The sequence below is a fragment of the Solea solea genome, chromosome 18 (genome assembly GCF_958295425.1).
Source record: "Solea solea chromosome 18, fSolSol10.1, whole genome shotgun sequence".
In the NCBI taxonomy this organism is placed as follows: domain Eukaryota; kingdom Metazoa; phylum Chordata; class Actinopteri; order Pleuronectiformes; family Soleidae; genus Solea; species Solea solea.
The window spans coordinates 15,730,209-15,756,458 of record NC_081151.1 but is presented as its reverse complement, the minus strand read 5'-3'; the positions used below and the strand labels follow the sequence as shown (position 1 = coordinate 15,756,458).

General features: G+C 40.6%; 3 protein-coding genes and 1 non-coding gene across 4 annotated transcripts in view; 2 read left to right on the top strand and 2 right to left on the bottom strand.

The window, feature by feature from the left end:
• Window positions 1-523: 523 nt before the first annotated feature.
• On the top strand, window positions 524-12,617 carry LOC131444695 (ankyrin repeat domain-containing protein 6-like). Its single transcript, XM_058615271.1, has 14 exons — window positions 524-775; window positions 868-966; window positions 1,099-1,197; window positions 3,996-4,094; window positions 5,365-5,463; window positions 7,182-7,259; window positions 7,424-7,507; window positions 7,594-7,758; window positions 9,073-9,192; window positions 10,223-10,375; window positions 10,484-10,597; window positions 10,774-11,074; window positions 11,213-11,565; window positions 11,779-12,617. Exons 1-14 carry the CDS (start codon window positions 623-625, stop codon window positions 11,962-11,964), a joined length of 2,103 nt encoding a protein of 700 aa, XP_058471254.1. The 5' UTR covers window positions 524-622; the 3' UTR covers window positions 11,965-12,617.
• Window positions 2,483-2,555, bottom strand: trnav-aac (transfer RNA valine (anticodon AAC)). Its single transcript has one exon. It is a non-coding gene; the product is annotated as a tRNA-Val (tRNA).
• Window positions 12,618-15,453: 2,836 nt separating the features above from the next.
• Window positions 15,454-19,256, top strand: LOC131444697 (gap junction alpha-10 protein-like). The gene is made up of 2 exons (XM_058615273.1): window positions 15,454-16,919; window positions 19,218-19,256. The coding sequence occupies exons 1-2, from the start codon at window positions 15,486-15,488 to the stop codon at window positions 19,254-19,256; spliced, it is 1,473 nt and encodes a 490-aa protein (XP_058471256.1). The 5' UTR covers window positions 15,454-15,485.
• Window positions 19,124-26,250, bottom strand: part of LOC131444694 (transcription regulator protein BACH2-like) — a 37,377-nt gene continuing 30,250 nt past the window's right edge. The window contains exon 5 of the mRNA XM_058615270.1: window positions 19,124-25,740. Within this exon, the coding sequence (XP_058471253.1) occupies window positions 25,318-25,740 (423 nt within the window). The 3' untranslated portion in view covers window positions 19,124-25,317. The remainder of the gene's footprint in view (window positions 25,741-26,250) is intronic.

The window sequence follows — 26,250 nt, the reverse complement described above, 5'->3', positions numbered from 1 at the left end:
GAACAAACGCAAGATTAAATTCACTCATTTATTGTAAATATGGGAGATGGAAAAAAGTTTAACACGATAAATTATGATGTGGTTTTGTTGAGGCATCCAGCTTTTGGTTAAGGTGAGAGGAATTATGTATGTATTTCATTGTAGTGTCAGTTTGTGATTGATTATGTTTGGGATTAATATTAGTTTTGATGATTTAACCACATTTAAAAGTATTATTAGTACATTTTACACACTGTGTCTTTAAAACACTCACCTAACAAAACTTAATTCTAAGAATATGTTTCCTGCTAAACTAGATACTTTTTGGAATTCACTGAAGTCACATTGAAGTTCAGAGTGGATTGTATTTGAAGCAGATTGTATTCGAAGCTGCTTTACACTACAGCATATACAGTATATGTCACACTGTGAAGATGACAAGAGTCCGTTTCACTCTGTATGTGTTCAACATGGTATATAATCCCTGGTATATAATCCCTGACAAAGATTAAAAGGTTGACCTCTGACATAGGACATAATCTGACTATCAGCTCTGCTGTGTTGACATGAAATCCTTTGTCATGTCTGACATTAAAGGAGCAGGACAGTCAGCGTGACAAATCAGGTGAGTGTGAAAGTACTGATGAATGAACAGGCTCTAGTCCATGTCCCGGCGCCATCATCATGCCAGGGTCCGGGTCATCAGACGGCTCTTCACAGAGCTGCCATGGTGGGGAAAAGTGATGCGATGGCTGCTCTGATTCAGGGAGGCTGTGCTGTCGACCTGCAGGACCGAGTAAGCGGTGGACACACGCCATACATATTATGTCTCACACTCATCTGTCATAAAAGCTTATAACTGGACTGTGTGCGCAATGTGTGTTTGAGGGTGGCAACACTGCGCTCCATGAAGTGTCCTGGCATGGGTTCTATCAGTGTGTCAAACTGCTCGTCAAAGCAGGGGCCGACGTGCACCTCAGTAACAAGGTAAGGCAACGACTGCAATAACAAAAACCATCATAATCACATTTTTATAGTAGCTTGATTGTGTATTTTATATATTTAACTTATACAATGGAAACCTGTATTATAATTCATGACTGTAACATGTTTATTCAGGCAGGAAACACAGCTCTTCACTTGGCTTGTCAGAATGCACATGCTCAGACTGCTCGGCTTCTGCTGCATGGAGGATCCACACCCGACACCAAGAATAAAGTGAGCTGTTCTTCTTCTTCTGAGACGAGTGAGAAGAAGAGTTTTCTCTGACTTTTCTTTCCTTTCCTTTTTCTGTCCTTTATTCTTTGTCATACTGATTGTATAGTTGTATTTGTTGTTTGGGTTTCGCCAGACTCTGTATAGTTGGTAGGCCACTCGGTCGCCAACATGGCCTCCAGTGGCATCTCCAAGCTCTCACGGAATAAAGGCATTAAGATCGGAGCCGGCTCTCCGTGCAGTGTTGACCGTTTTAACGCTTGATAATGGTTTTAGGGAGTCCCTTATTTATTTTTGGACTACTTTTAGACAGAGAAAATCAGATTTCTACTTGACTTAGGCAGCGGTGGGACCATGGCAAAACTGAAATCAAACTCTTTGTGTCAACAGCAGAACTAGAAACACTGAGTGATTCCACAGGAAATCAAGTATATATTGAAGTTCTCCAGTGGCGAACTGTGAGCACTACAGCTGGGCCTTCACCTTAGCCATCATTGCCGAGAAAATAAATCATTGCGGAAAAAAAGCATCAGTACGATGAATTGAAAGCTTTAAACAACTGCAATTCTTTAATTAACGATGACAAGGATGTAAACAAATAGACCATAACGTCAATAACATTCCCCGCAACAAGATACATTCTCAACATTAACTTCATAAAACTGGAGACCATTTAGGCTTCATAGTTGAAATGAAATAAACATACTCAGTGCAAACATAGCCAAAATTTGGAAATATAAAATGAGGTCACCCCGTGACGCTGCTGACACCGACACCGGGGCTCATTTCATCACCATGGACAGCGCTATGAAATCACGACAACAAACCATATAAACAAGCTGGTAATACAAAGACTATTTCTTAGGATACAATGAAGTGTGGTGCGCCCGGCCCCTCCCTGATCCCACCTTGGCCAGCGTATTTCGGCCCTCACCAGTGGCCGGGGAGAGGACCCGCGAGGGGATCCTTCCGCACATTCTCTGTTTTTTGTATGTGTATGTGTTATTTTTCCTTTTCCCTAATAGGAGTGTCAGAGCCACTCAATAAACTGTATTGCAGTGCATATGGTAATGAAACGTCAAACGGATGAAGTACCCAGCACTTTTCAAACCACACTTAAGCTATGGTTATTGTCCCCGGCACTTTTATAAACACCTTACATGAAAACAAATCCATTCTTCAGTCTTTCCTTGTGAAGTGGGCGATGGCAGCGTCGTAAAGTTTGTCCTTTGACTTGAGCTCCAAAACAACTCTTTTGTCTATGGACGGAGCCAAAAAAACAAACATGTGTTTCCGCCCGGTCTCGAACCGGGGACCTTTCGCGTGTTAGGCGAACGTGATAACCACTACACTACGGAAACTGGTGACTAACATAGTGTTCTATCATCAATTTATATCTCCCACATATGAAGTGGGTGATTGCAGCGTAGTAAAGTTTGTCCTTTGACTTGAGCTCCAAAACATGTCCTTTCTCTATAGACATCAGTACCAAAGCTCCCAGGCGATCCTGTCCTGTGTATGGCGTGCGTCTTGATTCGCTTCAGCGCCGAGTAAAACCGCTCCACGGGGGAGGTGGACACGGGGGTGAGGCTAAAAACCAAAAGCGAGGCACTTGCGTGATAAAACAAAATCCGAAAATAACCACATGGAAGTCTAGAGAATATTTTCACCATGAAACAAGTGGCGCTGGCTCTCTCTACATAAACAAACGATCTGACACTGACCAAGGTAACAGGTGCACTTAAAAAGTAACATAAATTACTGCCACTGCCACTCCCATTCCCACAGTTATTATTTTTTTAATAATTTTTTAATATTTTTTTATTATTAAGTTTTTCTGTGAAAGGCCTCCTTGACAAAGGCGATGCTATCAAGCTAGCCACAACATCACTCTGTCAACCTCTCTCAGCACTATTGGGAGAGTGGTCTGCAGTTAGACCTGCTCTGTTATGACTTCTCAAAGGCCTAGGATCTTTTGTTTTTGGCCCGCCCACTTAAAGAAAAAAAAAAATATATATATATATATATATATATATATACATATTATTATATATATACATATTATTTAATACTCATATTATTTAATACTCATATTTTTTGGTCCAGAATTAATGGTGGGCCTTCTCATAGAAGGCCCTGAAGGTTCCCCACTGAAGTCCTCAAATCCACTGGCTTTAGCCAACCTGCTAGACACCAAAGTCCAGGATCCACAACATCACAGAGATGGATGCTCCTTCTAGCTTCTTGTTTGGCCTGCAGAAAAAGCATGGACAGACGAAAGTAATCCACTCATTGTGGACAGTAGTGACAGTAGTGCTTCATATGACAACCTAGATAAGTGATGGCATTAATGTTCTATCAAATAGACCAAAATTATAAAGATGAAACTGTTCAAAAGTCAATGTTCTCGTTTTGTCAAAGCTGGTGTAGTCAAATTGGGACACCTAATGAAGATAACACTGGTTAAAATGTTGAACATCAGGTCCTCCAGACTGACAGGGAAGGCTATTGGGGAGGCATTGCTGTCCCTGTCTGCTCCACTATTGGCCTTTGTCCAGGACCGGGCCTTGATTGACCAGTGGAGCGAGGGCTCAGGATGTGTGTTTTCTACAGAGCTCGCCTGGATCCCAGCACTGGGGAGGGATGTCCTTTTTGTTGGCAGACAGAGACTTTAGAGCCCTTGGTTGTTTCATGTCCTCGTCTGGCAGACTTATTTAAGATTTTGCACAAGGGGGTAGAGGCTCTGGGAGAGGTTTTTTCTGCTTCACTGTTTCAAACTAATAAGTCTGCTTTGGTTCCAGGTGGGTGATACCTGTTTGCATGTAGCTGCTCGCTATGACAACCTGAGCCTGGTGAAAATCCTGCTGAGCTCTCTGTGCTCTGTGACCGACCAAAACCAGGTACAAGGATTTTAAACTTCCTGCCATTCCAGCTTTTACACAAGGATGAGTGGCTCTCAGAGAATTGCCACTTATTTGATTAAATTGAAACTAAACGGGACTAAAACTACAGCTGAGTACATCTATAAACCAAACAACTGAAGTGGGGCTCATTTTGTGAAAAATAAAAAGATCCAAACTGTCTGTCAATCATAAAATCTCAGAAGCAGGTGTGTAACATGATAAAATTAAATTACATAGAGTGAAAACTCTATGTCTTAAAGTTATCTTAAAGTTTGTTTCACTTTGAAAATCACTCACTCTCCCATACCAAAGTCCATATAGAGAAAATCAGCAATATTATATCATCGGAGTTGTTGGTCCACTGCTGCCTCCATCTGTAAGTTCAAATGTGTTATTTGTGACATAAGTGTTTGGAATCCTTCATTTAGATTAACCACCAGTGACCCACATTTACCAAATGAATTGTGACCCCACAAAGTAAAATCACAGATTTTATCTATGGACTTTTATATGAAAGAATGATCGGATTACAAACTTAGTTTCTCGCCAGTCTAGCATGTCTAACTTTGCGATAAAGCCGCAAACATGGGGGCTGCCCACACAAAAGTGTCCCTGAATTCGCTTTTTTAAAAATCGTAATGGTGTTTTTGGAAACGGGTCTAAGAGTGGAAAAATCTCAAAGCACCACCCTTGCATTTTCTTGCAGACAACCAATATGCTACTTTGGGAAAACGATGATGTCATAATCCCATCTCTCTCTCGCGCTTGCATTCATTATCAATATATTTGTCGTCATCTTCTCCTTGTGTTTGAAATATGTTTGGTGTGTTAGTGTTACCATTCCGACTCGTTAGGGAGTGGAAAGCAACATAAATAACCAGAAGCAGAATGAAGAGGTAATTCTATTATTCAACACAATGGCAAAAAGCAGGAGGAACTAAGGGAGGAGGATCCTATTCAAGGATGCTATTCAAAATAAAAGGGTACAGGAAACCAAACCAAAATACAAAACAATAGCATCCCTAAGTCTGGCCTGACTAGCTAACTAAACAGATCACAATAAATATATAAGTAAACAAGAAGCAGCACTAATCTCCACTACTGATCCCTTTAAACTCTACTCAATAAATTTGACAAAAACATGAACTGAGAAAATGAATGATGGTAAGCGCTTAGAGTTCATTACATGAACAGAAATTGACTCTCATAAGATGACGCATGTTATGTTTTCCATATGAGCAGTACAGGGTTGTGTGTGTTACTGTAGGAAGGGGACACTGCTCTCCACGTGGCTGCTGCTCTGAACCATAAGAAGACAGCTCAACTGTTATTGGAGGCAGGAACAGATGGGAAAATCAGAAACAATGTAAGTTAAACATCATATATATGTGTGTATATATACATATATATATATATATATATATATATATATATATATTTATATACATATATAGGTATATATATACATGTAGTCAGAGAGTCCACCATGTATGGGCTTCAATAGCCTGTATTTTGCATTCATGGTCCTGTCAAACCCTGCTTGTTATGTATTTATTTCATGTTCACACCTTATTTTCAGTAAAGCAATACAATTGCCATTTAAATCACCATATTTTACTCAGGAAGTGATCCAAACCTCTTCCTAGAAGTATTTTTTTTACAGTTTTGATTGAGAGAGTGAGGGGCCACATGGTTAGTGTAGTGGTCAGCACTCTTGCCTTTGCAGCAAGATGACCTGGATTCGTGATCAGGTCGGAGTAAGGGCTTTTTTCCCCATGGAGTTTGCATGTTCTCCCCATGTATGCATGGGTTTTCTCTGGGACGTCCGGTTTCTTCCCACAGTCCAAAAACATGCACATTTGGGGTTTAGGTAAATTGGAATTGTTTGGCTCTATGTGTGCATGAATGCAGCATCCTGACACATATAGTTTACAAGGGACTGAGATGGCTCATCATTTGCAGAACCTCACATCAGTTCTTCTATCTGTTCCTGGGAATGGGACGATACTATCATCTATAAAATCTAAACAACGTAGAGTTTATGATGTAACCCCAGGAAAACTAGATAGATAGATTAAATAAATAAAATAAATAAATGTATACATTTTAGTATAAGATTTTTTATATGTCCTTTAAGCCAGGGCCTTGGCGGCCATCTTGTGTTGCCATATTTGATGAAAGAATCCTGATTGTTGGGGATTTTTAAATTCACGTAATGCTGTGAGGACAAGCCTCTAGTAAAATACCTTTTAAACATTATCGGGTCTTTTAAACTCACGCAGATTGTGTCTGGACCAACACATCAGCATGGACATACACTAGATATGGCGTTGGGCTATGGTGTGACTTAGTTGATGAGATTCATGTTTTACCTATTTTAGATCATTCACTGATTTTATTTGATATTTGTATCTCTAATTTATTGGTTTCTAGAAAGATATCCTAATACTAATGTGGGGGTTTCAGTTTTTAGTCAAGCTTCTTCATTGGACTCTTACTGGGAATTTCAATGGGGCTGTTACGGCCTCCAAACAATTAAATAAATCAATCAGTGGCTCAAACTGGAGAACTCAACATAAAAGAAGGACACCAGAAAATGGAACGTTTTAACTGGTTTTATTAATCAACTTTTCCCACAAGGAAATGAATATTCTTGAAGAAAATTTAATGATAGAGTAGAAGACATTGGATCTAAAATATACAGCAATACTTAAAAAGATTAGATAGCATTGCCACTTTGCCTAGTGTTGTAGGTTATTGCTTTTCTGTGTTTGAGTAAGATGGTGATGGCTGCTCAAAGTACCACCTGCTCTTTGGACCCTTTACCATGGATAGAGGAGTCCTGGACAATATTAGGACCCTATGTTCCTATGACTCTCACTTTCAAATGGAACTTGCCTACTCTGTTTTACAATGTACAATAGGCTCCACCTGAGAACAGCTGTCTTCATCTAGCAGAAAGTTATATATGTATTTTATTCAAAACTTACCATGGCTTTACCAAGATTCCAGACAATCTGACTCCGGAATTTTGACCACCATCCTTCTTTTTTTCTTGTGTACTCAACGTTTCATGCCTTTCAGGCAGGGAAAACAGCACTGGACAAGGCCAGAGACAACAACCATAAAGATCTGGCTATTCTCCTGGCCTCTGCACCTGAGGTTAGTGTTACCTGTCTAAACTTTCCTTTGTAAGCACATATTAGTTAGAACTGGCATTAGCACCTCCCTTGAAGGATAAGTGTTAGAAAATGAATAATTAAAGTCGATTTGAGAAGTAATTTCAATGTGAAGAGTTCAGGGTTGTTAACAGTTTATGTCTTCAGGTACATCGTTTCATGCGAGGAAGAACAATAAGAAAACTAAGAGAGAGACCGATAGCTGAGCGCAAGTCCCGGTCTGTCACCAGAGTAAGAAACTGCCCAAAAATATCTCAAAATGATCTTTTTTATGTTTTCAATTAACATGAGACTGTTATTTCTGTGTCTGTCCTGAGGAGGACAGTATTTCTGTTGTGGATTGTCCCAGCAGTGAGCAGATGGAGAGCAGGACTGCAGTCATGATGGACCCTCAGAGACCACAGCAGCAGCAGCTTTACAACAAGACTCCAGTCGCCACCTGCAGCCGCTACAGACATCACAAAGCAAGGGTCAGGAAGCAGGTGGGTCGTCAATAGAAACCAGGACCAGCACGCTCAACTCTGTGAGTTAGAATTGCACTGAAGTCACACTTGCATTGGCTAATTGTCTATTTGATGTGTCATTAGTGCTTCAATACCAGTGGTTGAGCTGTGTGTGTCCTGTGATATAGGCTGCTTACCATGGTGCACTCAATGTAAACAATGGGTTGGTCCAGTTACACCACCTATCTCATGTGGTATAGATAACGCATGGATGGATGGAGACTCTTCTGTTACACAGACTGTCCTCATCTCCTCCTTCACAACATCCATGGACCTTCTCTGTGGTCTTTCTCTTTTCCTCCTGCCTGGTAGCTCCATCTTCAACATGTTCGAATATAATCACTCTCTCTTCCTCTCTTTATTTCACCAAACCATTCAAACCGAGCTGTTCCTCCAAATATGCCCATTTCTATTTCTGTCCATCCTGGTCACTGCCAATGAAAGTCTCAGAATATACAGCCATACTTACCCAACACCTCCCAATCACCTATGTTCCCTTCACCAACATTGAAGTCTGGAAACACTCTCTACCACTTCATCCAACTTACTCCAGAACTCTTCTTTCTCCTCTAACTGACAATCAACTTGGGTTTTTTGACAATCAAAATGAGGTACAGAGTTAACAACTTGTCACTGGAATGGTATCTAAGGTAAGGGTTTGTACCCTTGGCATTGGGTACTTATTGTACCTAATACAGACCATAATTGTACTCTTACTGACACATTTGTACCTTAATTACGTAGTGCATTTTATATAAAGAAGCTTATAAAATGAAATGAAATCCATAAGCTAAGGGCGAGGTATGCCATGGACAAATCACCAGTCTATCACTGGGTCAAATTACAGGGACTGGGATCCAAACCTGTCTCCATCTTGCTGTAAGACAACACTGCTAGCCATTGTACCACCATGTGGCCCACAAAATGTCTTTTGACTTATTCACATTTATGTCGTCTTCAGCTATTTTCATTAATGAGTCCTCTGTTGAAAGTCCTGCACAGGTCATGGATACTTCCTGTCTGTGCCCAGGGGCCCAGTTGCTCATGATCTGTCCCAGACAGCAGGTCTGAACAGTTTATCTAATTACCACCAAATAGAGAACCAATAAATGTTTAATAAAAACAATTAGCTTAAATTGTAATGATAATGTAATGTGTGGCTTTAGCATTGCAGAATAGTTAGTGAGATTATGAGCTAGTATTTGTAGCAATAATTAACTAACCAGAGCCAGAGACTACTTTCCACACAACAAACAATGACGTTGTATATATGTTTCTTTTACTCCTCGAAAGGCTTTGGATGAAGACAATCTGAGAAAAGGCAAGACTACAGGCGTCCATATGAGGAAGCACGGAGTCCGTGGTGAAGGCTTCACTCAACTTTACACACTGTACTGTGATGAGCATGGCAATGTAAGACAGGTCACTGATTACTGAATATTTTTTTGTAAAGCAGTGGTTACGCTCAGAGCTTATTTTATAAATCAGAAGGTTCCAGAGCACAATTTCATGAAACTTATCAAAGATAAAAATTGTAATCTGCATCTTTTACAAAATACAAAATGTAATTGAAGCTGCAAGCAGCGTTGTGCGGGCCCTCGCAGCGAAATTCGCCAAAATTCCGTGGCCACGCCCTTTTGAATCTGTGAAGGTTTTCAATAACTTTTGAACTTGGATGGATCTATTTGACGCGTGTTTCGTGTTGCTATGATAAACGCTCTCAGACAAGTTCGTTCAGTTACGAAACTTGCAAAACGCCAAGGTGGATGCCAAATCCAAAATGGCCAACTTCCTGTCGAGTGGAGGTCATGGTGTCAAAAGGATTTTTTGTTTGTCTTGGGCCGAATGATGTTCCCACCAAATTTCGTGAAATTTGGCGCAACTACATTTCGGCCAATCCATAGGCGTTTGACCTGTGGGGGCGCTACTGAGCCATTTTGCATAGGTTTTTCGCATTTCCATTATTTTATAACATTTTTCGCCAGTTCTGATTTGCGTGCCAATTTTTGTCCGTTTTCACACACGTTTAGGGGGTCAAATTAGAGATCGTTGCGGCAAAAGGAAAATAATAATTCCTACAATTACAATAGGTCCTCGCACCACTGTGTGAGTGCTCGGGCCCTAATTAAACCCCTAAATCACCAGTGTATGGGTATCTAGTAATGTTAGTTGTTGAACCAGGTAACATTGTTACTCTAAAATAAAACATAAAATAATTAAAAAAGTGAATTTTACTGATTGGAGAACACATCAGTTGCATCATTCCCTTACCATCTGGAATTGCTCCCCCGAGCTATAGCATTTGGTTTCAATTAGCTTAAATCAATATTGTTTTCCCAGTAATGTCAGGTATGATTATCTTTTTATTAGGTTTTATAGGCTACTACTCTTCTACTGTTGTTTCTCAGTGTGCAGTTTATGATTCTCTTGTCTATGTGTTCAGGCATCGGCCAATGGATGCCACTGTAAGACCTTACTGAAGCACCTGGAGGGTCAAGTTAATGCCACACAGGAGGAGATGAGGCTGCACGTTCTGTCTGTCCAGGAGCAGGTCAACAGCAGAATGGACAAAATGGACCAGAGGACCAGACAACAGGTCTGGCTTCGCCATTTTACAGTTTAAACTAATTATTAAGTTAATTCTGGGTGTTTTTTGGTAGTAAATATGACTATTGTCTGATGTTCTACTCTTTGGTTTGGGCAGATTAAAGTTTTAAGTGTCCTAAATCAGGAAAGGGCAGCAGCAGAGAGGAAGAACCTGATTTACTGGATTGAGCGGAGGGCTGCTCAGGACAGAGAGGAGGCTCTGAAAACTCAGGTATCACTTCGACTGGTCTGGTGGATTGGTCACACCTCTTAAAAATTATAATAATATTATAAATGGATTTAATTATAAATATAATAAAATAATAATAATGAATAGTCAGGGAATGTAAAGATCATACTCGGTGTCAATATCAACCATACAGCAGCTGTGTTTCTCATCTCAAGCAGGCAACAGTGAGTCATGACCTGAAGAGTTGGTGGATGTCTCACCAAAAGGATTTGGATGTCCACGTCCCAACCGACAGCAAGTATTACAAACTCCTGCCCTCACCATCCGTGGAGCAGTCTGACGCTGACCTGGAGGCTGATGTGGAGTCGCTCCCCTTGCTCTCTGTAAAATCGGGAGACAGCAGCACTTCGCTGGCAAACTACGTCAACATCCTGCCATCCACCTACAGCCTGGAGAGCATTAAGCAGGGGCAAGTGGGGAGGAGGACATACTTTGAGATGAGAGTAGAACGATCACCAGGTATGTCCTCAGTAGTGCATGCACTGCAGCAACCAGAACTCTTCTCAAAGGTCCAATGTGTAAGAATTTGTGATATTTACCCCTAAGATAATCAAATACTGTTTTTCCCTTTTTTTCCTCTTTCCTCTTTTCTGACAGATGACTATGAGAACACAGCCCTGTTCCCTCTGCCAGCCAACTGCGCCTCAGACAGCCAGCTGGACTCTACTGACCCCTCCTGGCAATGTCCAGGAGTGCAGGGCAGTCCCGGAGCAGCAGTGGTGCCTCTCTGTGGGGACAGCATCTCAAGTAGCTGCAGTCAGTCCAGCGTCAGTGAGCAGGGACCTACACTGATCCCACACCAGGAGCACAGATATGAATGGCAACAGAGGAACCATTTCAGAGTGCTGATGAATTCCCAGGGGAACGACAGCAGCAGAACAGTGGCGCGCTTCACTGACTGCACTCAGCCCTCATTCCAGCAGGAGAAGAACAGACTGCACGCGATGGAAGTGAGTGTACTGACCGCAGTAAAAGTCAGCTAATAAAGACACAAGACCAGACATCTCTGTTCTTTCTCTCTCTTTACGTCTCACCTGCACACACAACTTCACAGTGTACTGTACTGTCCTGTCTGAAGGACACAGAAAATGAGCACATTTGATTTAGTTTGAAAACCAAATCAGATCTTAAACTAATGCCAACACCTGTTCCCTCCCTGTCAGGTGACTCATCACTTCTTTGACACAGTGTCCACTCACTTAGAGCATTGGTACGAAAGGAAGCTTGTGGACATGGAGCAGCAAATGGAGGTGAACGCCCAGCAGGACAGGAAGCAGCTGCTCCAGCGAATCAGCACGCTGGAGGAGGAGCTTCAGAGGCTGAGGACCAGTGACGCGGCAGAAATGTGACATTGACACGTATGCAAAGATGATGATGTTAGAAAGCCTTTCCTGAGAGAAGAGAAACAAAGAAACAAATCTTTGTATGTATGTACAGTACTCGCATACTTGGGAAGTATGACTGGAGTACATACTCACCAAGTACGGGAATACACAAGTATGATCAATGCAATTGGAACAGTAGCTACTTCCTTGTTTTTGCCAAGCGCTTAAACCTCAATACCGCCACCAACAGTCTTGATAAATGAACATGTAAAATACTTTTAATAAATGCATATATAGTTATTGTTATTATTTTCACATTTTAATTACTTAATTTGCCAAACGTTTACCGAGCGTCCACAGAGGGCCACACATATCTTGTATCTTGTGCTCATATAATGACTAATTTCTCGGCTCAAATGATCTTACAACTCCGTTCCGGGACACAGAAAAAACATGTATTTCAGGTTTATATTTGTTTTCTCTGCTGCTATGTTCTGGCGAAATGCATTCTGGGATACATGGCTTTCCCAAGTACGCGCAAGTCACCCCCCGATGCATACTACAGAGTACAAGTACAGAGAAGTATGGATATTGTGAAACGGCCTTTGTGTCACCAGTCAATAGATTCTGTGCTTACATGTATGCACCTTTTTTCAATGTCCTGTCTGTCCACCACTCTATGTAGCATGAAAAATTAAAAAAAAAAAAAAAAAAAAAGGTTGTATTTTTCTCGTATGTTGTTTGGAAACAACAACAATGAATACATTTAATTAAATTTAAAAAAAAGACCAAATATATGGATACACTTTGCTGTTCCCCCTTTCCCCTCTAACATGTGAGCTACTCCAGTAAAATGACTGAGTAACTGAGTTAATGAAAGGTTTGTGGTGACGTTTTGCCTGATGCTCGACATCACAACAGACACTGTCCCGCGCTCGCAGCACAGTCCATCAGATGGAGCAGCTGCTGGTTGTGTAATCCAATGATCCTGGAATGACATCTGGCATTCAGCCTCAGTGACCACAGCAGCAGCTTCTGAAGGGAAAATCAAATCAATGCCACATTGACTCTGTCGAAGCATGATGGAAATCTAATTAAAGCCCCTCCATGCACAGGCGGACATTTTATGCAGCCGAGCACCGTGGCTCTGAAATTAAGACAGTGATATGTATTATTGCCGTGCTTGGAACACTGAGGGAGGGGCATGTTCTCCATTGACTTTAGTGTGGGAGAGTGAGTGGTTTACACACTTAATTGTCAGAAAAGCCTGTTGAACTGTGAGAAGTGGTCAAAATATTCTGAAGATATTACGAAAAACCCATTTTCCTTGTGTCTCCTTTGGCAGCCATGTTTCCCCTGAGAGCTAATCCTGACTGTGTCTACAAAAGAAGATTAGGATTAACATATGAAAATGTCTTTGCAATATAAATCAGATATCTGTGGGATTTAAATTTTTTTTTTTTAGATTAAAGACATCATTCAACACATTTTTTATTTAAAAAATAAAATAAAATACATTGAAATGTGGCCCCAATCCATATGTGTCAACACCTCACAACACAACAACTGAGCTATCACTTACATGTATGAATGACACTATATGATCACTATATTCCTACTTTCAGGAAATAAAGAAACATTTTCTATTCAATACAAAATCCAAATAATAGCTACAATAATTCCTAATCCCATTATGATCCTGATGTAGGAAGACTTTTACAGTGCGTCCCTTTACAGATTTTGCTGGATTACCTTTTGAATTTGACCTTTTTAACATCCTCATGTTAATGACTGTAGCAACAGTCATAAACAAATATTACATCACACTGTCAGAGAGGCTGATATTGATGCCACTGGTCGGTGATGATAGTGCTGGCACTGGAGAGATGGGAGGGGGATGGAGGACAGAAAGGGGATCGATGGTCACATCCTGTGAACCCTGCATGTAACACGGCAGAGCATTCCAGCGCCCACACACACACACACACACAGACACTAACACATACACACAGACGGACGACGGTGCCACAGCAGCAAAGGAATGTGGAGTTTTGGAGCAACACAAGAAGAAAACCTCCAAAAACCTCCATGGGGTAACGCACAACAACATGGTCACTTCTGGCAAACTGATGAAGTGCATGAAGAGACAAAGATGAAACCTGTACCAGTGACATGTAAGTGCTGCTAAAATGGTTGATTCCACTGACAGGAGTCGTTTGGTGTTATGTCAAGTGGGTGCAGGAATAACTTTTTTTTTTACAGTATTATAATTGTAAAAAGTGTTTTTTAATTTTTTAATTTGCTGTTTATTTGCAGAGTTTATCTTGTCTTATGTTATGTAATTTATACAGTAGCATTTTTTTTTCTACTGGAGGCAAAGCAGAAAAAAAATAGTAGCTGGTCCTGGAAGTGACACACTGAGCTCCAGAGGGATGTTTAGCTCATATTTAAATTTCCTGGTTACACATAAATGCCTCAATACTGAGTCATATTGCCATACATCACCTCTGGGCTGATTTTTTAAGCACACCTACAGGTGCAGACGTAGCCCAGACTAGTGCCGGGTGGGAGAGATCTTAATCACTTTCTGTTGTGCACTTAAAATGACCTAAAAATTCAAGGTATTAGCCTATGTTCTGTTTAAATGTCTTTGAGAATGCTTGAAAGTATAATAGTGTAAATATTGACTGGTAATGTGACAGAAAACTTAAAAAAAAGTTGATCATTGTTGTGTCAAATGCCCTAATAGACACATATAGCTGGCAGTACATATACCTGGTATATACTAAATCAATCAGGTACTATCATTACAACAATCACACTTACTGGTGTCTGATGTGAAGTGTGTGTATGTAAAGCCTTACTGTATTTTGAGACACACTATGACATCAATAAAATCTTTATTTCAAGTAAGGGGCAATATCGTAAAAGTTTGTTAAGTTAAGTTTCCCCTTTACTGAAACTGCAAATCTGGATGCCAACTTCTGCATTGTTACAGACTCCACATTAATTACATTTAAATATCTTGTTTTTATTGTGATGTGTAAGATGTAATGCTGCAGGTCTGGATTAATGTCTGCTCCAGCTGTTTCCATACTCATGCATCACAGTGTAAGAATCAGATATATTCAGGTTCTGGAATATATTGCTTGATCTCTGTGGATTTAAAGTGTGCAGTTCAATTCTTTAAGCTTCAACGAAGCTTTGTTTACACCTACAAACATGCTCAATCCAACATACACAGTCATGCTGCTTGAAAAAACTTGACTTGCAGAAAAGAAAATATAATATATTGATATATATATATTATATATACTGTACTACAGAAGAATGTATGACATATTGCTTCATATGTGCCATATCAGCACTAACTAATATAAAGAGACACATGAAAAAGAATCCCCACAAAGCCATAAAACAATCCTTACAGACAAGGCCATTAAAACACTCAGCATAAAACAAATCTCCACTAACTCTCGGCTTTCCTGCATGCTTTGTCTCCACAGTCTGAGAACATGTGGCAGTGAAGTCGTAAGAACCTGACCATGGGTGACTGGAACCTGCTGGGCAGCATCCTAGAGGAGGTCCACATTCACTCCACCATCGTGGGCAAGATATGGCTCACCATACTCTTCATCTTCCGCATGCTGATCCTGGGAGCCGCCGCTGAGGACGTGTGGGACGATGAGCAGTCCGAGTTTGTCTGCAACACCGACCAGCCGGGCTGCAAAGCAGTCTGCTACGACCGTGCCTTCCCCATCTCCCTCATTCGCTTCTGGGTCCTGCAGGTCATCTTTGTGTCTGCACCTTCGCTGGTCTACATGGGCCACGCCCTCTACTGCATCCGAACTCTGGAGAAAGAACGCCACCGCAGACGAGCCCAGTTGAGGGAGGAGCTGGACGAAGCTGAATTGGCATTGGATGACCATAAGCGCATGGAGAGGGAGCTGAGGAGGTTAGATGAGCAAAGGAAGGTGAAGAGGGCTCCTCTCAGAGGTTCTCTCCTGAGAACCTACATCATCCATATCCTTTCACGCTCTATGCTGGAGGTCTGCTTCATCCTGGGCCAGTATGTCATATATGGCTTCCAACTGGAGCCGCTCTATAAGTGCGAGAGGCTGCCTTGCCCCAACAGTGTGGACTGTTACATCTCCAGGCCCACAGAGAAGACCATTTTCATGGTCTTCATGATAGCAATTGCCAGTGTGTCTCTTTTTCTTAACATTTTGGAAATATCTCACTTGGGCTTCAGAAAAATCAAGCAGGTTCTGTATGAAGAGAAGTACGCAGAAGACGACAGTTTGACTTTCAAGTCCAAGAAGATGGCATCCATACCACATCTTTGTGTCGTGAGCAACTTATCACCTCACAACGGGCCTTTGACTCAGACCTTCAAAGTGATTCCAGAGGTGGATATGAAGCCTCCTAATTACAGCAGCGGGTTCAAAGTCAACCAGGATGCACAGAGGCACAACAGCTTGGCTCACATGGGACACAGTCTGACCGGCTATATCTGCCCACAACCCAGGTTGCCGCCCAGGTTTGCCCAGAACTGTATGATGCAAGCCACTCAGGCCCATGAAGGTCCAGAGAGCCACACAGCCATGATGGACCACCATTCCCCCTGGACCTTAGCTATGTCCAACGCAGATGGAAGTGCAACACGCAACCCGGAGGACATCACTGAGGGAGAGCACACTCGGTCCAGCCTGATTTCTCACAGCACCTTCAGACCCAGCACTATCAGAGACCATGATGAGGACAAGCGTAGAGAATCAGTCGGGAGTTTGAGTCATGAGGTCCTGATCCCCAGCCACAGAAAGACCAGCTTCATGATCAGACCTCCCTCTGAGAGCTTGTCCTCTATCGGTGACTCCATGAGCCTGTCCTTACATTCCTCAGAGGAGTCAGATGAACTGGGTTCGCTGCAGGGAGACATGGCTATGATGCCGCCTGCTGGAGGCCGCAGAATGTCCATGGCAAGTAAAGAGGAAATATTGTCACATGTGTCAAAGGCTACATCCATACTATCACGTGTTCATTTGAGAAAAACAATCTTCATCTGGAAACATATGTCATGTGACCATTCAGCCATAGAGCGAGCAGCTATGGGTTCTTCTACAGTTTCTTTATTTTGGGGCTCAAAAGTGTGGATTTAACCAAAATGTAATCCCACATTAGTCCACACATGGCCACAGATACTTGCTCAGAAACAATGTTAGGAAGCTCAGGTTACACCTGATGGTCTGGGAGCAGCTGGGTTTCATCTTCCATAAGAAAGAAAGCAAGCAATAGAGCTTGTGTCTGTCCATTCAGGTTTGCAGCATGGCTATATTGAGTATTTTAAATTGCATATCAAAGTACATTGAAGGTTTTTCAGACAATGATCTTCAGAGTACATTTACATGAGAGATTATATGAGCATATCATTAAAACAACTAATTAGGGAAACCCATGGCCAAGTGGAAAGGGAACTTGTCTTGTAACTGGAGGGTTTACGTCCCCACAGGTCGAAATGCTGGGGTGCAAGTTATCCAACCCCCATTGCTATGCCCCTAATTCCGGGATGATTCCTAGTAGAAGACGGGATAAATGCGGAGAGGGATTTTCCTATGGGGATTAATAAAGTACCAAAACTCTGACTTTAAAAACAGTGGAACAACAACTATAATAGAGAGTAGGCCAAGTATAACTGACACTGAAATCTTCACAGTTTTTCATGAAGGCATTTGAAATCAGTTTTAAATATGATACAAGACACAATTTCTGACTCATAGCAGTGCACATTTGAATATATTCAAAAATTCAAGACTCTATGTCAAGTATGTTGTGCAGACTATATCTTATCTTATAGATACAGGAAACCAACAAGACTCCTGTGCAGAAAGGCCCGGGTTGTTCTGACCGGGTCATGAACCCAGGTCTTTTTCGCTAACCACTATATCAACCATGTGGCCCCTGATTATTGTTATAGTAATAAATCAATTAATCTGCAACTACAACTGCTCTTGTAATGGTGATATGTCTTCTTCCTGCCACTAGCCAGGCTGATGTAGTTTTTATATTATCTATTTAAAAAAATGATATATTATATTGTTAGTTGAAAAGTAAAGGTGTGATGGTATGTCTTAATTAGCATCCAAAATATGTTTTCACTGTTGTTCATTCATATGTAACATCTTGAATGATCATTCCGGTCCGGTGGGTGCAATTCTTTGCGTCACTTTGCCTCCATCACATCTATCAAATACGCTTCTGTGGTGAATGTTCTACAGCAACTAGATTCAATACCAACAAGTAAATATTGGCCCTTTTCCACTATGGTCCCGGGCTCGGCTCGCCTACTCACCGTGGGCGGAGTCATCACTGCACGGCAGCGTGAAACTGTGGTGACTTCGTTTTACACACACACACACACAAACGAGTGACTAGTGACTTGTAAGTGACTTAAATATTAAGATTTTAGATATTTCCCTGGTAATTGTTGGAGATTGATTCTTGTGTCAGACGTCTTTTCCTGTGACGGCACTCTGACCAATCAGTGGTCGGCAGTCTGGCGACGTCACGCATTGTAGAGCAGGCACTAAAAAAAAGTACCTGGTACCAGGTACTATGCTAGTGGAAATGCAACCTAACTGCGCCGATTACAGACAACAACAGTTGATGAAGGGCGGATAGGGATAATATTAACGTCCGCAGCAATGAGTTAATATATAGTAATGGTTATCGTTGTATTATGAGCTGTGGTGTTGACGATCTGGAATAAGGGAACAAGAAGAGGGGAAAATAAGTGCTTGCTAGCTTAAAGCTCTGCCTCCCATTCTCCACTGAGAGACTCCGTGGAGAATGAGAGAGTGGAGTTGTCTCTTTGGATATGGGTTTGAAGTGCTTTATACGTGTGGAGGAGAATTTCTATATAAATTCTATTCTAAATTCCACAGGGAGCTCAGCACTGGAATAGCAATGTTTTATCTGGCAGCCATCTTTGAATCCCAAGTTGGGGTCAGTGAGGTTGTCAGAAGTCTAGTTCTCGCTCACATCACTAAATTAACATGATGCTGAATTATCGATTAAAAACCCTAAAAATACCCCATTACTCCAACTTTAAGGTGTAAAGGGAATTATTCATCATTGATTGTTGTTTCCAGATGTAAGTATATGCCTAGTGGTCCCAGTCATTGAATCATAGAAGTAAGCATTGAAGAACTCAATGATTACTTAAAAAAAAAAAAAAAAAATTAACTCCATGAATGTTCATCTTTTCTTCTCTTTCTTAGAGTATGTTTCTGGATATCTCGTCTATCATGAAGAAGTGAAGAGGCCGAGCTACCTCCACGTGTTCCACAGCCCAGCTGTTATCACAGACGGGTGGGATGGGGGTGATCAGTCATCCAGCCATCAACATTGATCCATGGGTCCAGTCAGCCATGAAGAGCCAGCCAAAGCCCAGTGTTGGACACTCGTTTTTTGAAGCACCTTAAAACGCAACATAAACTTAAAGTACATTTTCTAAGTCAAAGAATGTGTGTCTGTTTAGTCATTGACAGCAAGTTCAAGTGAAACGCTTTGTATGAAATTCAAATTAAATGAAAACAGCAGAAGTAATTTCACCAAAATCATCCAAAAAAACAAAACATAGACTTCTCATGCTTTGTGTTTTTATTTGGCAACAAAAACAAATCTACTAGACAAATTGTTTTCTTTCTTAAAACTATTTTCATATCAAATAAAGGAAACATGACATGTTGCACAATATTGAGGAAGAAGATCTAAATAAAAAAAAGGTCATTTTTAACATTTAAAGATAAGATGCATATAACAGTCATGTGGCAGGTACTAAAATAAAGAAAATCACATGAAGAAAATGACCCACCAAATACAATGATATAACCACCGTAAAAAGATAGAAACACAGCACAGAAACGTTTTTACATCTTTATCATACAGTCTTTACCCATAAAAAGAGGTATGCTGAATTCTCCAGGTAGATAAGTGTTAAGGTTTAAAAAAAAACATCAAAATGAAATCACAATCTGAGATTCCTTAGTCTGTAAACACATTGGATAGAATGAGTCAATGCAAACCGGTCATTTTATTCCAAATACTATTAAAAAAAAAACTTGTTAGCCTAGATTAGCACTGCAATCAGAGATGTCCGAAAATTGAAGTAAAAAATTACCCTACGAACTCTCGCCCAAATGAAGTCTACTTTCATTTCGGTTTCTGATATGTTTTCTGCTGTTTTTCTGCTTCGTTATTTTGGAATAGAAATTTTCTCTCGGGTTTTGAATGTTGAGGGAACCCAGTGGCAGCTTTTTCTCTCGTCAGAGGTTTGTTCACACGGCCTGTGAAGCAGTGTTACTGTAAACTGAGTCTCCTGTTTGTTTTTAATCTGACGGCAATTTCAACTATTTTTTTAGAATAGTCCTTTTTTATTTTACAATTACCATCTTAAATCAGATAATAATCCTATGGATAACTAGTCAAGAAATACTGAGGCAGATGGAGTTGTGCATACTGTGTGTGAACGATACAATACTATCCACAATTCAATTCAATACTTGATCCAAACGTGTAGTTTTTTTTGCAATCTCCTGACTCTTTACAACAATTTTGACATGTGACCATGGTCCAAATGTTACATCTTTGGTCTAATCCCATTCCATATATTGTGCTTCTCTGTCTCTGACTTGAAAATAATAATAAAAAAAGATGCCAGCAAATCATTTTTTTCTCACATCTCTGATATGCAGTGCTCCTTTTAAACAAGGTGTTTCATTTGCATTGAAGCATGACGAGAAAGAGCGAGGGAACGTGTCCGTCTGCTGAACTTGTGTCTAAATGAGGCACACAATCATTTCATGGCATTTATACAAAGATACAAAATAGTCACAAAAATCTGTTTTAACTTCTTTTTTCCCCAAAAAATCTGTGTAGAATGGATTTAACCCCAATCCATATGCAAGTGTTATAACTAAATTGCCTCTGATTACTTACAACAAACCCTATTTTTATATTTAAACATATTGTTGTCTTCAACGGGGTCATTTGTTGTTGTGTTTCCACCCTCAGTGGTCAACATTAAAGGAATAAACTAGATGTTATGGCACAAATAACAACTATAAATATGCAGAAAATATATAGCACAGCCTGTAAAATAATGCAAAACAAAAAAATTTGCCTGATTTTTTAAAATATTTAATGATTATTTCTTGAATTAATACTGAACACTTGGGGTTTCTACATTTCAAGACAGCAAGATCGACTTGTTGTCACAACAGGAAGCTTCATGAATACTGAACATTCTATCTGTGTTCCTTCACTGGACAGTTTGGCCTCTGTAACCTGTAAGGCAAGAATTTGTAGCTGCACTTGTTAGATTCCTATTTTTTTTTAATCACTAAAGCCATCAACACTTGTGTATGTGTGTGTGTTTGTGTATAAAACTGAGCTTTATCAGCGTGTCTACCTAAATTCATTCTCAGATCTTAATTATATCTTTACAAAACAAGAAAACATGTAATACACACGTTTGTAAACACAATCACTCCCCATTAAGTTAAAATAGTATGACTTAAAGTGATAGTTCAGGTTTGTTTGTTTTTTTTTTTTTACATGTGGATTTATGAGGAACCGACACATAGCGCGTGTCTTAGAGCTGCCACACTGTGTGCGCCTCCCGCGCCTGGAACAAGATTGAAATCACTGAAGTGATGGCTGCCAGGAAGCCGTTCCACAGCCTTTGCTGACTGGAAACTGGAGTCTGTGTCACTTTGTAAACAGCCTGCTCCCCCACACCAAAGCTCATCGGGAAAAGCATTGATTTTACATCACAGCACACAGGAGTTGTTGATCTACTGCTGCCTCCATCAGTAAATTCCAATGTGTCATTTTGGGATTTCAGTGTGTCAAAATATTTGTTCAGATGAATCAAAATGATGAGCTAAAAACACTGATTTTATCTATGGACTTTGGTGTGGGAAAGTGAGTGGCTCACAGACATCAATAGACACAGACACAGTACTCATGTGAAAGATGCTAACTATGTGTCCGTACCTCATAGTGTAAAAACCCAACCTTAAAAAACAAACAAAAAAAACTGAATTATCCCTTTAAGTACTTGTGACCTGCAAATCAGGAATTAGCTTTTCATTCAAAAAAAAAAAGTGTCAACAAAAACATTACAACGATCATCAATAATTCTATTCGAAGAAAAGGGTAATGACCTACATTTTACATCTATGCAATTACCTCTATACCCCGCCCCCCCCAACCCCACCTGGAACACCCCCACTCCCATTGCTCCCAAGACCAGAAAACAAACAAACAAAAAAAACAGCTTCACATTAAGAAATGTAAAATCATCTGAGCAGTGTTAAGAGATCGTTTTGAGATGATCATTAACTGAGATCACAAGGTACAGTAAATATGAGAAGTATGGATTTGGAATATGTTTCTTTTCTTTCTTGCAAAGGTAAAGTTGAATGAAATAACACCAACTGCCATTTCAAATTGTAGTTTGACCTTGGCACCCTGACCCCGGGGGACAGCAGCAGCAGCAGCAGCAGCAGCAGCAGCAGCAGCAGCAGCAGCAGCAGCAGCAGCAGCAGCAGCAGCAGCAGCAGCAGCAGCAGCAGCAGCAGCAGCAGCAGCAGCAGCAGCAGCAGCAGCAGCAGCAGCAGCACTCACCACTGCCACGTGCCTCACTATCGACTGCTCAGCAGCACATGAATTTGGCTTCTCACTCAGTCAATAACCCACCAGTGTGTTTGTTTGGAGCTCTGACCATCATAACACACACTGTGAGGATCGGTCAGTAGGAATAGATCTTTGTGTTTCAGAAAAAAAAAGGAAAAAAAAGTATGTAATTTATACATTTTAAACTGCAGGTGTCTTTACACCAACATACCCTAACAAACACTTCAAGTCGGGGCATTTGGCGTCTGTGTAACACTAGAACATCGTAGCTACGTACATGATTGCCTTACAGTAAGTACATTAAAATCATCAAACATTAAATTCTCACTACTTTAGAGTAAATAAATACAGTAGGTCAAAAAGAGCACTTATGATTCGATTATTTCAAAGAATAAACCAGTGTGCTTCAAAGGGGATCAGGTGCATTTTACATGACGACCGTCCATTTACCACAGTTATTTGACCTTATTACTGGAAGTTATTGGTTTCCATTCATTTGTATTCACATACTGTATGCATACGAGGAAAGAAGATGTCTGTCCTCTTTAGAGCTCCCATTGAAATTATTATTTATTAATGCTTTCAATTGGAGCTCAAAAATAGCTCAAGTTTATTTAAAGGAGGGATGATCCATCTAAAAACCTCTGTAAATGACAGATTCTAGTTTTTGTAATTGAGGGTTTCTGAGTGTAGATTCATGGACATGAGCAGCAAAAATGATCAATTGAAAGTATATTCTCAACAAATTAAACCCAATAAAAGATGCTCTGACTATTGTGACATAATGTGAGAATTGCTGAAGACTTGGAAAATGACTGACACTGGTAATGTTTGCAGGCATCACCCTGGAGGGCAGTGCTTACATCATGTGACGTTTTATCTGAAGCGCAGATATGAAACACGTGAACGTGTTTGGAAATGTCCATCTGAGTGCAAGGACAAAAAACAGTGACATTTGTAAAAAAATAAAAAAATAAAAAAAAAAAATTAAAACATTGCATAATGATTATTCAGTTGAGTTTTTTTTTTTTTCGCGAATGACAATACACACCTTTGGTCACATTTTACTTTAAAGTCCTGTGTCACTATGGGGCCATTTGAAATGTTAAAGGTACAATGTGAATGTGTGAATGTCATGAGTAATGATGTTTTCATTAGGTTATAAACACCTGGCAGTAACAATCATATTTTCATGGCATGGGCCTTGAATTAAGCTGAAGGAATATCATTGAAAATACTTGGCCAAGGAGGCAACATCAAGAAAGACATGTCAACAAAGGGGACAATGTGTGTTTAACGGTGCAAAGCTGACAAATACAGCTGTAGTCAAAACCTCAAAACGAGGCCATTTTGGTGAAAAAACACACTGATCAATACGTCAGGCAACTCCTCTTTGTTGGTTGTATTTATAAAAAAGTAAAGTGTTCAGTTTTCACACTGTTACACTAACACTGAAGTTTTAGTTTCACTTCATACTCAGATTTCATGAGTTTTACTTGAATGTAACAATAGAAAGAGTAAGGAGTTGCTATGTATTGACAGAAAGTAGTTCATCCAGCGGAATGGCGATGCTCTGGATTTACTCCCAAAGCAAGTTAGTCTACGGGAACCTAAAATCTTTCAGATTTAGCTGTCGAGTCATCGCTCCAAGAAACTACAAGCACCTTAGTTGACACGTTTGTATGTATGGGGGAGACGGTTGCTCAGTGGTGGAGCGAGTCCCCCACCTTGCTCCTGGCAGCGTGTGAATGGGGATGAAAGATGAGTGATAGGAAACGCACAGTACATAGATGCGCTGTATGAAAGTGTGAGTGAATGGGTGAATGGCAAAAGTGTTGCGTAAAGCAGCTTTGAGTGGTCATCAAAACTAGACAAGCGCTATATGAATACAAAACCAACCAGTTCACCATATGGGATCCTGATCATTGGTCTGATTGGTTGCAGGTCTATCCAATTTTGGATCTACGTCCGTTGGTCACACCTCTCTGAAGTGAGTGCACCCTTTTCCAGACTCAGTCTCACATGAGATGGAGAAGCAGTCTAGCATTAGCCAGGCTACAAGTAAGTGCATTCTTTGGCTAAAAAGGCTTCAGACAAATGTATAATTACTTCAGTGAAATGTTTTACTTTAGTACTTATACTATTCAGTATTTATAGATATTAATACATATTATTATGTTTCCCCCTGCTTCCAGTGATTATGCTAACAAAGCGTAACCATGTTCCGACTCCACCTCAGTGATGTTTTTAAATGAATTAACGAATGGATATACAAACGGTTGAATTATTATTGTTAGCTTATGTTGAAAAGGAATTCTGATATAGAGGTCAGATATGAAGAGCTTGCTACGGATGTACCAAAGTAATGATGAAGATCACACAGGACTCATAAAGTAAAGTGCACGAAATATGTTGAGAGGAACATTACTGAACATTCCACGGAATTCCTGAGTTTAAGCTCCCGTGACAAACGAGAGAACTTGGGAAGCTGACAGGATGAAAATATCAAGATGAGAGAGAGGAGGAGAGAAAAAGCTCCCAGTGCTTCTGTTTTTTTATACCAGTCCAAAAAATATCTGTTGAACAGTATTGCTGATAGTGCTTGTATCACCAAAACAAGGAAGGAAAAACAATACTTCAAATATCAAGGGAAAGACAAGACCAAACTTTCACCAGACTCTAAGTACAGTCCTTCTGCCTCTTCTGTTCCTCTGTAGTGCACTTCTCAGTCATTTCCTGACAGAAGGCCACAGTTACAGTGGGGCTACATATTTCCTCAGAGGACTCTGAGTTCTCCCGCCTCAGACCTGACGCCTCCGCACCATGTCGCCTTTGCTCCTGCCCCTGATTGAGACTCATGTCAGACACACACGCCGTCTCATTGTATAGCGGCGCAGGTGACCTGGGCTGGTAGATTATGTCTTCAGAAGAAGGCGACAGTGGTGTGGATGTGAGGTCAATGCTGGCGGGAACAGGAGGCATCTGGCTGCCCTGCACCTCCCTACACACTTGATGGGACAGGAAGGAGAGGTTCTGCCACAGCTCAGACATACAAACCTTCAGCTGGTTGCGCTCGCTCAGCAAATTCTGCTTCTCATTCACCTGAGTTCACAAGAAATACTGTCATTAGCTCAACACAGTACAGAATAATCTAGTGCAAAATGAAAATTGGATTGAACAACACTGAAAAGTTAATGGGCTAACCATGATATAATGGTCAAATTTGACCAAATGTGGTTTATTTTTCTACATAGTAACCCCTGCAGACCACATACTTAAACTGGTGTTGCAGCTGTTGGATGCAATTGGTATAGATGCATTCATCCTGATAGTCAATATAGTTTTCAGCAGACTGCCTATTTGGTTTCTGGCTCGAAGTGGTGCATCCAACACACAATGTTTCTTTTAATCAGGGGTCAAAAGCTGTGGCACCCAAGTGGCAACCTTTGACATGCCAAGTTCATTGTGCAGAATATTTTCTACTTCTTCATGTGAGATGCTTAGAGCATTGGCTATCTGACTTACAATCAAACATCTGCCATCCGTCACCATGCGGTGAACACCATCAATGTTTACTTGGGTGGTGGCTGTGGCAGGACGTCTGGAACCTTG

Bases quoted from the DNA above. Each gene is read 5' to 3' on its own strand.
- LOC131444695 (XM_058615271.1), top strand. From the start codon at position 623: ATGAATGAACAGGCTCTAGTCCATGTCCCGGCGCCATCATCATGCCAG. The intron at 967-1,098 runs GTAAGGCAACGA...ATGTTTATTCAG, and splicing joins ACGTGCACCTCAGTAACAAG to GCAGGAAACACAGCTCTTCA. The intron at 1,198-3,995 runs GTGAGCTGTTCT...CTTTGGTTCCAG, and splicing joins CACCCGACACCAAGAATAAA to GTGGGTGATACCTGTTTGCA.
- LOC131444697 (XM_058615273.1), top strand. From the start codon at position 15,486: ATGGGTGACTGGAACCTGCTGGGCAGCATCCTAGAGGAGGTCCACATT. The intron at 16,920-19,217 runs GCAAGTAAAGAG...TCTCTTTCTTAG, and splicing joins GAGGCCGCAGAATGTCCATG to AGTATGTTTCTGGATATCTC.